This window comes from Myotis myotis, unplaced genomic scaffold (genome assembly GCF_014108235.1).
Source record: "Myotis myotis isolate mMyoMyo1 unplaced genomic scaffold, mMyoMyo1.p scaffold_m19_p_13, whole genome shotgun sequence".
NCBI lineage: Eukaryota > Metazoa > Chordata > Mammalia > Chiroptera > Vespertilionidae > Myotis > Myotis myotis.
The window spans coordinates 7,868,736-7,883,849 of NW_023416317.1; the positions used below are offsets into that span (position 1 = coordinate 7,868,736).

General features: G+C 45.6%; 1 protein-coding gene across 11 annotated transcripts in view; it reads left to right on the forward strand.

Moving 5' to 3' along the window:
- Positions 1-15,114, forward strand: part of ADAMTS9 (ADAM metallopeptidase with thrombospondin type 1 motif 9) — a 164,116-nt gene that overhangs the window by 85,433 nt on the left and 63,569 nt on the right. For 9 of the 11 annotated variants that reach the window (XM_036331658.1, XM_036331656.1, XM_036331655.1 and 6 more), the window contains 5 exons: positions 2,267-2,371; positions 2,520-2,687; positions 4,794-5,063; positions 9,331-9,492; positions 11,726-11,902. In XM_036331658.1, coding sequence (XP_036187551.1) covers positions 2,267-2,371; positions 2,520-2,687; positions 4,794-5,063; positions 9,331-9,492; positions 11,726-11,902 — 882 coding nt within the window. The remainder of the gene's footprint in view (positions 1-2,266; positions 2,372-2,519; positions 2,688-4,793; positions 5,064-9,330; positions 9,493-11,725; positions 11,903-15,114) is intronic. The other 2 variants (XM_036331657.1, XM_036331654.1) reach the window with 2 other exon arrangements.

Sequence of the window (15,114 nt, forward strand, 5' to 3'; positions counted from 1 at the left end):
CATCTCACCATCGACTGTGCTCTTGAGGTTCTTACCTGTGCGCGTGTCGGTGTGCTGGAGATTTTGTATAACAGTGGCTACTGCCTATCTCTGCCCAACTTGACATCAAGTTGGTGGCTTGGACTAGCCATGGTGAGAGTATTTACAGCACAGAAGTCAGCAAATATTACATATTCCAGGGTTTTATTCACTGTTTGGTTGATTATTTAGATGTAAGAAGGTGATGGAGAAAATAGCAATCATGCAAATAAAACTTAAAAGAGTCTAGTGTCCGTAGCTGTTACATTACGAATAGCACAAAAATTAAAGAAATATTTTTCCTGTATTTGAAAATCACTATCTGGTTTCACAAAGAAATCGCTCATGGCATTGGTGAATGAGCCACGTTTGTACGTACATCTTTATTGCTTCACTTTCACCTTATGCTTAAAAGTAAACAAAACATCAGCTAACATTTATGTCAGAACCACACTTGTCTGGCAATTACAACCATAGTTTGGGAACAGATTGCAGAGTTTAGCAAAAATCATCAAAGCTATTCTGTGAGAATCAATTGACTGTATGGAATTCTAAATGAAGAATTCTATACTTTATTGTTATTTGTAAATTGTATGCTGTGTATCCTTTATATCAGTAAAATTTATAAGAGGCATATATGTGCATGTGTAAACATGTATCTCTCTACACAAAAACATGCACATGTTTTCCTTGAGAGCTCATTGGCGATCACTCCCCAGCACACCACTCTGTGTGGGCCTTGATTTGGGCATCCTTTTTTGTGAAGAGGAGACTTGGGTTTGCACATCAGCTTTGCTAATTGCCAAAGACCAGATCTGAACACAGACTATGCCCAGAACTTGTGCTCCCAGGCTCCATCCGGCAGGGCACGGGCCCTGTGCTGACACCCTTAGTCTATGCATGTCGCCATGGTTGTCTGTGGATGAGGCGTGTCAGAAAAATAAAGGAATATGGCAGTGCCGTCCATGCTGTCACTGCTGATCAATTAACCAAAAACAACATGAGTTGTGTCATCTTTATTTTTATTACTTTACTGAAATATTTCAAATCACCATATCATATAGGCCTGTACTGCTAGCTATTACATCTGAGCAGCCAGGCAGTAAGGACTTAGCAGCTCCCTTAGAGATTCAAAACATACATTTCTCTCTCAACTGCTCCATAATATCCATGGGACTAGAGGGCAGCCCCACAGTTGCAGCACGTGATTCATTTCTTCTCAGTATGAAAATATCGCTGTGGCTTTCTCTGGACCATGGACAGAGGAATAGGTGAGGTCAGAATGTCCCATTCAGATCCTAAGCTCCCTGAAGTCAAGTATGCCTCCTTCTCCCAGCACTTCACACTGTGTATAACATCGCAGGCGTTTTACTGACGAGTATTGAACCAAAGAATATTTGCTAACCGCTGAGGCTGGGAGTGAATGTGAGGAGGGGTATACTTCTCTTTTCCTATTTGTAAGTCTGGGAATGTTATCTACACACCGATGGCCTCATTCATTAGAGGGATGTTTCTCTGCAGTGACTGAGGGGTGTCATATAAACCTAGTCATCGGAATATGACCTTCAGGACCTAGATTTGACCTTCAGGACCTCAGGAGTTATCTTTAAGTAAACTCAGAAAGCAAGTTCATGATCAGCGAATTCTGATGAGGAAACTAATTGAAGTTTGGGAACAAAGTTTGGCCTTCAGAATTTTGAAAAATTAACAATTGATTACTTTAAAAGGATATTCTGCTCTTTCCCAACTTATCTGCCATTTTACAATATTTTTTCCTCTTTCCACTTGAACAGGTTAGTAAATATGGTATTAAAAATCATTAAGTAGACCCCTAAAAGGCGCCCACAAATTGACTCAAATTATATTCCATTTACAGTTAACGAAATTGGGGCTGGCCTTGGCCAGTGCGGCTCAGTTGATTGGAGTGCCATCCAGTTCACTGAAAGGTCACGGGTTCAATCCCCAGTCAGGATGCATATGGGAGGCAGCCAATCGATGTTTCCCTGTTACATTGGTGTTTCTCTCCCCACCCCCCCCATTTTCACTCTTTCCATAAATCAATGATTTTTTTAAAAGATTTTTTTAAAAGAGAAATTGGAGCTGACAGATAGCATGTTACTTGATATCTCTCAAAATCACACACAAATCTGAAGTGTTAGAATTTTCAGTTTTTCTATTTTTCTTTGCCATGACCATGAAAGAGTGCACTGACGTAAAGGTAACTGGTGTCCCCCCTTCTCACATCTAGGACTGCGAATTGCCACCTTGTCACCCTCCGCCGGCTGTCCCCGAAGCAAGGAGGAACACGCACGGCGCCCCAAGAACCCAGTGGAGATTTGGGTCTTGGACTCCAGTAAGAGATCAGATGGGAGGAGCTGTCGGGGGGGGGGGGGGGGGGGGGCGGGGGGGGTGCTCTCTGACATGACCATGGAAAGTGGATCACTGTCCAGGTAGCGACCGCCTCCAGTAACATCTCTGCATGATTTTGCTCCAACACCCAGTGCTCAGCCACCTGTGGGAAAGGGACCCGGATGAGGTATGTCAGCTGCCGGGAAGAGGACGGCTCCGTGGCTGATGAGAGCGCCTGCACGGCCCTGCCGCGACCACTGGCAGAGGAGGAATGTGTGGGGACCCCCTGTGGCCAGTGGAAGGCTTTGGACTGGAGCCCTGTAAGGGAGAGAATTTGGGGGCTGGGGGCGGATTGGGGAGCAGTAAGGGGGAGGACTAATAGGAGGCCTCAGATGGCCATGGGTAATATTTTAGAATCGGACTTAGATTGTGATTTCACTTGTTGTGCTTCATATATGTGCAGCTGGTATAAATCTCAGCCAGGTGTATAAGAAATGCACATTTAAAAAAACATGTAAATCAATTTACAATGGACACAAGCCCCTCTCCGCTGGGGCTGAATGGAAACCGGTCACATCAGAATGTCCTAGGTGTGTATGGGACCCACAGTGGCGAAGTCTGGGTGCCTCCTGCATCCTGCGGTCCCTTGGAGTCCAGTGGCTCTGGGCTTCCCTGCCAAGAGTAGACAGTGAGAACCCTCCTCCGGGGCTGCGACCTGGCCTCTGTGCACACCAGGCAGCATCTACGGGATTTTCCAAAAGTAAAAAAATATTTGTCTTCAGGCAGCTTCTGCTTTCTGCCTTGTCAAAACCAGAGTCCAGGAAATACAAACTGAGGATAGGCGAGGAGACATCAGGAGGAAAACAGAGGCTAATATGTCAAAGACATCATAACGTATGTAAAATTTGAGAGGCAGATTCAGACAGAGCTGTGTGCACACCCAGGCCTTGTCGTTTACTGGCTGCGCGGCCTTGAGCTGTCTGGTTGAAGACCTGGAGCCTTAGTTTCTGCTCTCCAGAGAAGACCAAAAAGTACCTACCTCCAAGGTTGTGGTGGGAATTATTTGAGATTATATATGTTCAAATATGTAGCACAAAGTAGATGCTCAATAAATGATAGGTAATCTCATCCTCATGCTTTGAGTCTCCAAACATACATACATACATACGTCAGGTGCAACTGTTTACTCAGCAGGTATTTGTTAAAGCTCACTGGACAAAGAGCAGTGAACAACCAATAATAAACTCCTTGCCTTCATGGAGATTATTTCAATCACTGAGAAAATGAGAAATAGGTATGTGATATAGAACAGGGAGTGATGCTGGTAAGTGCAGGGATACTTTAGCCCAGGAATGGCCTAGAGCAGCCGTGGGCCAAACTACGGCCCGTGGGCCAGATCCGGCCTGTTTGAAATGAATAAAACTATTGAAAAAAAAGACCGTACCCTTTTATGTAATGATGTTTACTTTGAATTTATATTAGTTCACACAAACACTCCATCCATGCTTTTGTTCCGGCCCTCCGGTCCAGTTTTAAGAACCCATTGTGGCCCTCCAGTCAAAAAGTTTGCCCACCCCTGGCCTAGAGAAAGCTGGGACATGCTCTCAGACAAGGTGGTCGGGAAAGGACTGACGTTGATTGAGCAGGACTGAGGGAATGAGGGAGTGAGCCACGTGGGTACCCATGTGGAACAGCAGGTGCACCGGCCTGAGATGTGCGTGTCCTTGGCGGGTTAGCGAAGCATCCAAAAGGCCATTTGGCTGGAACGCAGGGAGTGGAGAGTGATAGGAGGTGTGTCAAAGCGATAGCTGGTGGCCATATCACGAAGGGTCCATAATTCAAGTAAGGACTTTGGACCTTGACTAATGTCCAACGGGGAAGAAGACATGCTCTGACATGACCGTAGAAAGTGCATTGCTGTCCAGCTAGCGGCTGATTCTAATAACATTTCTACACTCCTTTGCTCCAACGCCCAGTACTCAGCCACTTGTGGGAAAGGGACCCGGATGAGGCATGTCAGCTGCCAGGATGAGGAATTGGAGTCACTGGAGGGAATGACATGGCATGGCTTTTGTTTGCAAGGGTCACTGTTGTGATATAGAGATAGCAGACCTGGGGTCAGGGTCAAGGTTATAAGCAGGAGCCCACAGGGAAAGCTACTGCAGTAGTCCCGGCAAGGGAAGATGATGGCTTGGACGAGAGAGGTGATGGAGGAGGTGGTGAGAAGTGGCTGGGCTGGGGTTATGTTTTGACCTCTGAGCTAAATCATTTCTTAATGAAATGGGATGGGATGGGAAGAAAAGGGAGGAGACAAGGTTTTGACCTGGTCAACTGGGTGAGGAGGGGACAATTTACAAAACATGCACATTCATGAATTCCTGACTGCCGAGTGACTGACCCCTTCTCTTCCTGACCGTTCCCTCTAGTGTTCTGTGACATGTGGGCACGGTAGGACGACCCGGCAAGTGATGTGTGTGGACTACAGTGACCACGTGATTGATCAGAGCCAGTGTGACACAGATTATATCCCAGAAACCGCGCAGGACTGCTCGCTGCCACCGTGCCCGCGCCAGGCCCCAGACAGGGGCCTTGCTCAGCACCCTTTCCAGAACGCGGGCTACCACCCCAGGAGCCTCGGCCCCAGCCAGACCCACGTGCTGGGGGGGAACCAGTGGAGGACCGGCCCCTGGGGAGCAGTGAGTGTGACGAGTCTTTTCCTAATTTGCCTTCTTCTCCCACCGGAGGCGGTGTTGGGGGTGCAGTGGGGCATGGACTAGAAACACCTTTGGAGCATTTTTTCTCACAACATGCATTTTCGCTTGTTTTGGGGGTGAACCGCAGTGGGTTCATTGCAGTCCCTGAGAAGGCGTCACAAGCTCCCTTGACTGGGGGGAGAAGGGAGTGTCCCTGCTGGGTGCAGTGGCCTCCAGAAGGCCCTGGGAAGGCCACTGATGCAGGAGCCTGGGGGCGTTAAAGGGGCAGAGGCGCTTTTCTGAAAGGGAGCGCTTCGCAAGCCTCATTTTCCTTTTCGCTATTTCCCAGACCCGTGAGGTGTCAGAGCGTGTGGCAGTAGATCATTGTCCTGGGTGAGGGGTGGGTGACACAGGAGGCCGGGTGAAATCTGAGCTGAAAGGGGAAGTAGCATCCTCTTCGAGCCTCAGTTCCCTCCTCTGTAAAACAAAGTGAACCATCGTTCTGGCTTTGCTGGGCTGTAAGAATCAAATGCAACCATGCCAATAAAGTGCTTGGCACGCTGCATGCCACGGAGGGAGACCGTAATAGATGTCAGCCATCATCTTTATTATTACCATTGTCCTTCAAATCGAGGAGACCTTGAAAAATATCCAGTATTCGAAGAAAAGATATGCTTTGGAATGTTTTATTTTTTACTAAATAATTTTCAAAAAAAAAAAAAAAAAAAAGATGACATTGTGGTGACTGGCCATGTCTCATGAAGCCGCAGGGAGCCAGGAAGCACTGCCTGCAGAGTCAGGGCTTACCCGTCACTCGGGGTCTTCTTTTTGATGATTCGCTACGTTTCCTTCTAGTCCTGCTAATTGTGTATAATTATGTGTGGACTCAAAAGGATTAGAAGGCGGCTGTCTGTTTCTCACGTGGCTGTTCAGGGAGTCGCACCGACGCTCCGGGATTTCTGACCAGCCGCGGCACATTTGCGAGTGTGGGTTGTCCCTCGGCCAAGTGGCTGAACCTTTGCCATCTCCTGCTCCCGGCTTGCTTCCTGCTTGTCTCCCTTCGCCTGGCTCAGAAGGGAATCAAAGGGTGACTAAGGGAGGTGCCCACAGGGTGTCCCACAGTTTTCTGATTGAAGAGTACGGAACGCATGCATGTGTGTTCTAAGGATAGCACTAGGAAGTTTTTAAAAAACATTTGAAAGCTGTTCTTATTTGGGACTGCATTTGGGAAAGTGCATTCCTTTCAGACTGAATGCTTCTGCCCTGGGCAGAGTTCCCAATTAGGGAGGATTAGGTAACCTTTTGCAGCAGTAGGCAGCACCATTCTTCCCCCCAGTGTGCCTGTTTTTTGTTTGGGGATTTTTTCTAAGTTAAGGACCATGATTCTCAGGCCGGCCTGTGCTGCCTGACCTGCTCTCAGGAGTGTGCCGGGGTCTTCCTGCCTCCGTGGCAGAAAAGGCAGCAAAGAATCATGAACACGAGAGAATGCGAATGTCAAGTTTATGCTGGATTCTAGAGTAAGGACCTCGTATTACACTAGATTTCGCAAACCCTGTGTGAGGTTTTCTGTGTGTTCTCAATTCGGGGTCTCTGGTTGCAAGCAAAAGAAACGAAAACTGACTCAAGTAAAAGCATTCACTTAGCCCCCGCACAAGCAGGGACCTGAGCACCTTCGGGGATCTAGCTCAGGGTTTGGCAGTTCTCTTCTGCAAAGGGCCAGACAGTGACATTTTTATCTCTGTGGACCATACAGTCTCTGACACAACTAACCAGCTCTGCTGCTGTAGCAGCACAAAAGCAGGCACAGACAATACATGGACAGGCATGGCTGTGTTTCAATAAAACTTTATTTATAAAAACAGGTGGCAGGCCAGATTTGGCCCTCGATTTGGCCCTCCGGCTGGGGTTTGCCAAATCCTGATCTAGATGGACCAGTAACTAAAGAATAACTTCTTTAAGGACTTTCTGTCTTAATGAATCCCTTTCACCTCTGAACCACCCTTGAGTTACTCTACTCAGTATTCAAATTCCCAAATGAGTCTGATTGATCCAGCTTGTTCCACTTACAGCTTGGCCAGGGATGGGCAGAGTATCTTAATAGACAGGGCTTACAAGAGAATTGTGCTGCCAGATGTAGGGGAAATATATGGCACAGGTAAGATGTCCCTGCCTCTTGGTTTTCTAAAGGCCATTTTTCCTTGTTTTGTGCAGCGGGGATAATAGGAGCAGGGCTTTGTTCAACGTCTACCAAGAAAAATATGTCATCTAAAGAGAATAGGAAACTTGTTAACAAAAGAGGGGCCACAAGAAATTCTGCAACCTAGGCACTGTTCCCAGGCAACACTCCACATGTGTGCGGGAGGAGAGAGACCCAAGCCCGCCTGGGTTTGGAAATGTGCGGTGCAATTCCAGGGCTGGGCCGTTCAATTGCTTGGCCCCCTGAGGAGCACTCTCTCCACCTTTCAGTCAGAGCCTCAGGAGGAAGCATCTGATTGGCCAATGGAGCTGTAAATGAGGGACCGTCCTTGCTCCCCTGGGCTGTATTGAAGGGGGTAGCCTGTGGCTTATAGAGGTACCGATTCCAGAAACGTGAATGGAACCAGCAATAAAACCTGAGACCAGTGTTCTGGGAGTGACAGGGAAGTCCGTGATGCCATTGAGCCCTCCCTTGAGGAGTTTACCATTTTGTTGGGCCATAACACTCACAGGAGGCTTAATAAAGGAATGATACAAGATTTTGTTATGAAGGGAAAAATTCAAAGGCCAGAAGATATATTCCAAAACTATTTATATGTGGAAGAGCCTCCCAAACATTTTAAATTCTCGTCCCCAAACAAAGCTAATTAAAATAATAGTTCTCTGTGTTTTTTATTATGGATTAAGCTGTTTAAAAAGTAGAAAACAAATATTTTCAAGTTTTGAGTAAGTGTACCAGACCATCTGAAAATAGAGGTAGAATATTTTAAAACATTCAAAAATTTAGGTAATCGAAAATTCCCTAAATATTTTCTCAGACAGAATTCATAAATCTATTTTCTTCCTTTATACATGTTTTAAACTTAAACCCAATATATTTTTAAGCCACTCATATTTTAACAAGCATCGGTAAGGAAATTGAACTGAGGTCCAATGTAATAAGCAAAGCACCTTCAGATGGTTATAAGAAAAAGCTGACCAGCAAGAAGCAGTATTGGCAGGTATTTTGAAATAACGCAGGTGTGGGCTGAGGTTTGATAGAAAGCACAAGTCAGCCACCAGAACCCGGAACTCAAAACATTGTCGCCAATGCATTGGAGATGATAAGTGGTGGGAATGGCTTTGCTCTGAGGACTAGATGGTTATCACATAGGCAAACTGTGAGGGGTCAGAGTGAAGGATACTAGCAAACACATTGGGTTTCAAAAGATAACGAAGTTATGGGAAGAAAAACACACTGAAGATGTAGATAAATAAGAGAGCTATGAGAAGCCCGCGTGGGAACCTAGCTGCAATGCAAACATAATTCTAGGAACAGCCATGAGAGGGAGTGCTAGACTGAGCCTCCATCCGGAGAGAGGTTGGTCCCTATGGAATTCAAGGGAGTTCATTGGGAAATAGAAATAAGGAAGGAAACAAACTTTGCTACCCTCCGCCACGAAAGCAGACCCTATTATGAAGGGAGAGATGGGAACATGACTTGTGAGAAACTGATGTCTAAGTGGTGCTCCATGTAAGTGAATGAGTTAACATGAAAGCTTCGTTTCCACAACTGGCTACTCGTTAAGCGTTAAGCATGTCATTTGACTCCCGGGCTGTAAGGGAAGCCCCAAGTTGGTTCTAAATGAGCACTTGGACTTTTGGAAAGAAAAGGCTTTCTCAGTAGACTGGGGGGTCAGTCCACACCTGTGTACCTGTCAGAGGCCAGGAGAAGATAAAGGAGGACCATAAATAAGGGAGCTTTGGAAACCACCGCACATTATCACTCATAGACACGTATTGAACACTGACATGTATAAATAAAGGTTTATAAATGTCCATTGGACATTGATCGGACACCTGCTCAAGGCCTAACGCGTGCAAAGGAGAAGCACGTTTCTGCCCCCGGGGTATTTATTTTAAGACTTGCACATGAAACAACCTCACAGAAGGGAAGTTCTCACAATTGCTTTCTGTCCATTGTGAACAATTTCTGCCCCACTTGCCTCTGACCTTCCCCTCAGCTGTTTTTTATGATCCTAAAATGGAAATTGAGATGAGAATTGACCTATTGACTGATGTCTGATGTGTTCAGTGTTCTAGTACCTGTGCTGGCGGGTCCCAGCGGCGTGTCGTTGTATGTCAGGATGAGAATGGATACCCCGCAAATGACTGTGTGGAAAGAATCAAACCCGATGAGCAAAGAGCCTGTGAGTCCGGCCCATGTCCGCGGTGGGCTTATGGCAGCTGGGGAGAGGTGAGAGTAAAGGCCCTTTGTACGTGCTTTGGGAAAAACAGTAATTTTGCTGACCAAGTTGTGTTATTGTTCATAGTTTATTTGAAGGAAGAAGAACTAGCTCCAGTTAAAGCTTCTTTATTTTGGAATTAACTAGAAGACCTGTCTTAATGCTAGACTACTTTAAAAGTGCGTTTTTGATCAATTATAGACAGCTTGATTAAGGAGGTTAGAAAAATGAGGAAAGAATGCAGATAAATGCTAATTTAAATTGTTAACCTCTGCTTGTTAAAAAATGGAGGAATCTTTTAAAGTGATTGAAAATATATGTAAAATTCGTCAATGGAAATGTTGCCATCTTCTTCATAGTTTTGGGGTCTTTTGATACACTCTTATTCTCATGGTGTAATCTGTCATTATTTCAAACCCCAGATAAAACCAGAATTAATAGGTTCTGTTCTTCCTATCAAAGGTGACTCATTTTAAACATGGCAGTGAATAATTAGCTGTATTCTCAAATAATGAAATTCTTCAGCTGTTATCTTTTAGACCTTTCTAAAGAGTTGCCTGCTATAACTGATGAAAGACGATAGAGTTTTTGGACCAGAGAAAACTGGGTGCCAGTCCCAGCCTTGTAACATTGCCAAACATCTGTATCCTCTTCTATACATGGGAATGATAATGGCATCAACTTCATAATAATCATGACTGTTATTTGAGAGAGTGCATGTCAAATGCCTAGCACATAGCCTTCACTCAAAGTCAACTGCTATGGTACAAGTTATTAGTAGTAGTAATAATTATTGTTATGATTAGCATTACTATCATTATTAAATGGGCTTTCAACCACTATTGCATGTAGGGCTTATATACTTATTGTTTTGTGTTTAACCAAGAAAATATCTCTCTACTTTTGAATTTACAGGGAAATCACATATTTAAATCTTCTTGAGTGTTTCTGTCTTGACTGTACAATTTATAATAATGAAAGTGTAACATGCTAATTAGGACAACTTTTTGGATGAAGCCAAGGCTGCGAGGGAAGCCCAGGTCCTGGGTGCCGGAGGGAAGCCGGTGCTGGCAGCCGGGGGAAGGAAGGCCTACTCTTGCACGAATTTCATGCATTGGGCCTCTAGTTTATAAAATAAAACATGAGGATTAACATCTTGGAGACCCCAGTGCCAAAGGGGGTGGGGGAGGAAGCAAATGAACTGGTTGGGCCCACTAGTGCCCCTGGCTAATGGGAATCGTGTCCACATGTCACGGTTTCACGCATGCAGCCCAGTAGTCCTGGGCAGTCACATGGAGGTTTCTGTTGACTTTCGTTGACAGTGCGTCATTCTGGAGGCCTTGGCTGAAAGGCAGGAAGGGGGAGTCAGGCTTTGAGAGTCGTGTATCATGGTTTTCCCAAAACTCCTCAAAAGCTGTGTCCTGTGGGGCCCATGATTAAGCTTCTGTCATTGGACTGGGGCCAGGAGAGGGCAGGCATTGGCGGGATTCTTGCTGTCAGCACAGACCAGATCATCCGGATTCTGCGGGAGATCTGGCCCTGGCACAGCAGGGAGGCCGCCCGTCGGTGTTCCTGGAAGTGAGCACAGGGGTTACGTCCAAGAAACACATCTCGTCCCTGCCTCGGAAGTTCACATCCAGCCAGGAGTCAGAACCGGATCCAGCAACCCGCCACGCTGGGCGTTCATCCGCGGGGAGGGTCAGAGTGGTGCTAAGATTGGGAGATAATGTAAAATAGCTTCTCGTAAAGATTGGCATCCCAGAACAGCCAGAGGTTGGCGCAGCTTCTGAGCGGTTGCCAGGAAGTAAAACTCGCCAAGTCATTACTATTTCCTTTAGGTGGAACTCTGTGGTGTTTTGCATATTTGATGTTTGGTTTTATACTGTAATCTTAGTCTAAACTCTGGCTATGAAATGTACCTTATCAGATTAATTAACTTCTCGTAAGCTTAGTTGCCCCACATATGAAATAGGGCAAATGATTATTCGCTCCTCTGGGTGAGATCATGTCTCTGAGAGCTTCCGAGCAGGGGGAGAGGAAGCCCTGGGTAAGCAGTCCCTCCCCTGAGCCAGAGAGCGCCAGTCTGTTGGAGGTGGGCTGTGGATAAGTCAGAGTGCTTTTGTCCAGAGGCTTGCTTGCCCTGTGCCAGGGTAGAGTTTGGCTGAGAAAAATTTCTTATGGGAAAAGAAAGTTTGCATTGGCTGTTCAGACAGCTAACTGTCGCCTCCCTTTGCCTCTGTGCAGTGTTCCAAGCTCTGTGGCGGAGGCCTGCGAACCAGGCTGGTGGTCTGTCAGCGGCCCAGCGGGGAGCGCTTTCCAGATCTGAGCTGTGAAATTCTGGACAAGCCTCCGGACCGGGAGCGGTGTAACCCGCACGCTTGTCCCCAAGACGCAGCATGGAGCACCGGCCCTTGGAGTTCGGTACGGCCCTAACTATTAATGTTCGTTAGCCAGGCTGTCTAGCTATACACCCAGCTCCGCAGCGTTCTGAGGCCCTCCTCTGCGACAGGCGGTTGTCATGCTCACAAGGGCATTCATTCCCTGGCGATAAGCAGGCTGTTGTTTTCTTCATATCGATACACAACAGAATGGCTTTGTGTGAGGTGGCCAAAGGTACTCTGCAGAGTGCATGTGCCTCCTGCCAGGGAGTAGCTTCCTTCCCTAGAAGAACTCGATGAGGTACGTTTGGATTTTTTAAAAGAAACTAAGTAACTTAAGGTAATTGGTCAGCTCCAAAGTGATTTACACAGACAGCTCACTAGCAGGCGCACCTTCCTTTCCTTAGCTGTGGTGGTTTTGACTTTGGGGGAAATGCCTGCTTAGTGAGGCCAAAGCAATGTTTTCTGCAGTGACTCAGGTACACGTCCCACCACAGTCACCTCAAAGGTTGTGCCCATAAAATAGATTGAAGTCATTTGGAAAATGCAAAAGAGCAACCTGGACTCCGTGACTGGTGCTTCTCACCGTGTCTGAAATGTTCTCTTTCTTCCACGAAGACACGAAGCCCATCCGAGACCATTTTTTGCTGTGGGCCTAGGCTTCCTTTGCTGGGCGCTTGGCGGGCACGGTGAGACTGCCGTGCCGCTCCGCACTGTGCAGAAGTCCGGGGCAGCGCCTGGCAAACAGAAGGATCAGCTCTGTCAAAACAATCCTCTGGCGAAGTTGTACCGTGACTTGTGGAGCCATTAGGGCCGTTTCAAGTAAATGTACTAAACATTCCTGTAAACACATTAACTGCACTGAAGCTGAAATTATAATATATTAGGTCATACCCAGAATTTTTTTCATGTGGTTCTAGGAGTAGTAACTATTCCTGGGACCAGCTAAAGAGCAGATTAACTGACATGACACAGCTCCTACCTGTTGACGCTTCTAAGTCAAGGTTGCCGTGTCCCAGGTTGAACACAGTGATATAACCACTGCACCTTGTAGTAAGTAGGACTCTAGAGGCGTTCAGCATCCCATCTCAACAGGCACTATTCCCTGGGCTGTGAGGATTTTGCTGAAGAGCTTAGAATTGCCAGAATCAGACGTACATTTCACCTGGAGCATCTCGCCCGCGGTACTGGCACATAGGAATGTGCTTAGAATGCCAGGCACATCCTCTGGCATTCTTAGCTTCCCCAAGTCACCATCACATATTATTCCTCATGAAATTCTCCCTCTTGGGCCCGTATATTTACACCCTGTTCGCTCAGCCCACGGCACCGCAGTCACGTTATGTTTCAAAAAATCTGCTAGCCCTCTAACAAGGTGTGTTTCTTTCATTTGACCAAAAAACATCTAAACGTCAGAGGGTGTGTGTCTGTGTGTATACCCACTGTAATACAATACAATAATGTAATATATATTGTATAGTATATACACAGGGTCAGGCAAACGTAGGTTTACCCTGTGATATACTATATGGCATATATTGATTTCCCATAGCGTTCTCTTCTTAGCATCCTTTCTAAATTCAGCTGAAACTTTTTTACACAGGATCACCACCCTCCCCCACAGATATTTTAAGAGCTTAAGTGCTTAAATTTTAAAATTGTGATCTGCTATTTAATTTAACTGAATACTTTACATTATTTTTACTATAGTTGTTCTTCTTGGGCCTCCAAAGAGTTTTCTGAAACACATAGAGAGAAAAACAGAGAGATTTTAATCCTCTGTTACACACATTTTGCTGCTTCTGATTTTAGTGCTTCCTTTGTAAAGTGATCATTATTCAAATATATATTTAAATACCTCTGCAGTCTAGGAGCAAGGCCACTCCTGCAAGGCTTTTAACTGTGATTTTTAAAAATTTAAATCAAAAGCATTTTATTTGAATATATACATTTGTAATATGTTACTTAAACATATGTAAGTCTTTTAGATTCTTAGGGTAGGATTTTTGTTTTACTTTTATTGGTTTTTATGGATGCTTTGGTACAATTTCATAGTAATTCTAAATTTAAGCATACCTCAGTGAATTGTGTTATTAGCCATAAAGCCACTCTGATGGTGCTCCACCCTTGTAACTGACAGTGAAATTAACAACAACAAAAAGTGCATTTGAGGTGCTAACAAGTTGCTTTCAAAGGAAAGCACTGTAGGTTTATGAGAGACCAAGGGTAACAGCCCTTCAGCCACTTGCTTTCTCGTCTGTCCCCACGCACTCCCATGCTGGAGGTAGTGTCCAGAGGCAATGGCCCCTGAGCAAGTAGGCCTTTCCCAGGCCAACATGGAGACAGCCTGTTCAACAATTTAACTAAGGAGCAATATTTAGGAAAGAAACTCCAAATCACTGTTAGCATGGCTTCAGTCTCTAAAAGGAAGCTCCTGTAAACACAGGGTTCAAACCTGTTCTAGACCCTTAGTTCTGCCTGAAGTCACTGTGGATTAAGTCATGATTGTAAGAAACATCCTCCAAAAATTCAGCCTTCTCTGTCCGCCTTTTCATGTGTCCTTGCACTCTTCGTCGGTACTGTTTTGTTACTGAAATCAGGTTCTTCCACTGATAGGCCTTTGGGTGGCTCCTGCAGCCACCCCAGCTGTGGACTGTAGTGAGTGCACACGCCCCCTGACTAGAGGGGTGCATTGGAAAGAGGGCTCTGTACTGTCAAACGCAGCCCAAAGTAGGTTAAAAACCTGCAGCCTTCTAGAGTAAGCTGACTCATCAAATAATTAAAGTGAAAACAGTGGCTAGGTGAGTGATGTCACCCCTGCAAGCTGGTCCCATTGCACCCCTCTTTTGCCATGCTCCGTGTATCTGCTGGCTGGCCATCTTGCCTACTGTTCTTGCCTAGGAGAAATTGCTCATTTGTGTTTTCCATGACAAACCTAACAGCAGTCTCTGAGCCTTGCGTTAGGTGATGTGGAATAATGTTTGTCAACCCGAACAATGAGAATTTATGAAGGAACTGTGCTTTTGTTTCTGCGTGGCCAACTTATGAATTTTGTCTACCTCATTTTCATATTAAAGTTTGCAGCTCCTGTAGGTAGAAGGAGGAAATGCTTGACATCAGCTATTTTATCACCTCACTGAATCTCTCTCTAGCAAAATGATAAAGATTGTAAACATCTGTACCATATTTTCTGAATACAGCTTTAAGCAGCCAAGTGTGGTATTATCTGAATATTTTGAGCAGTACAGATTTCAA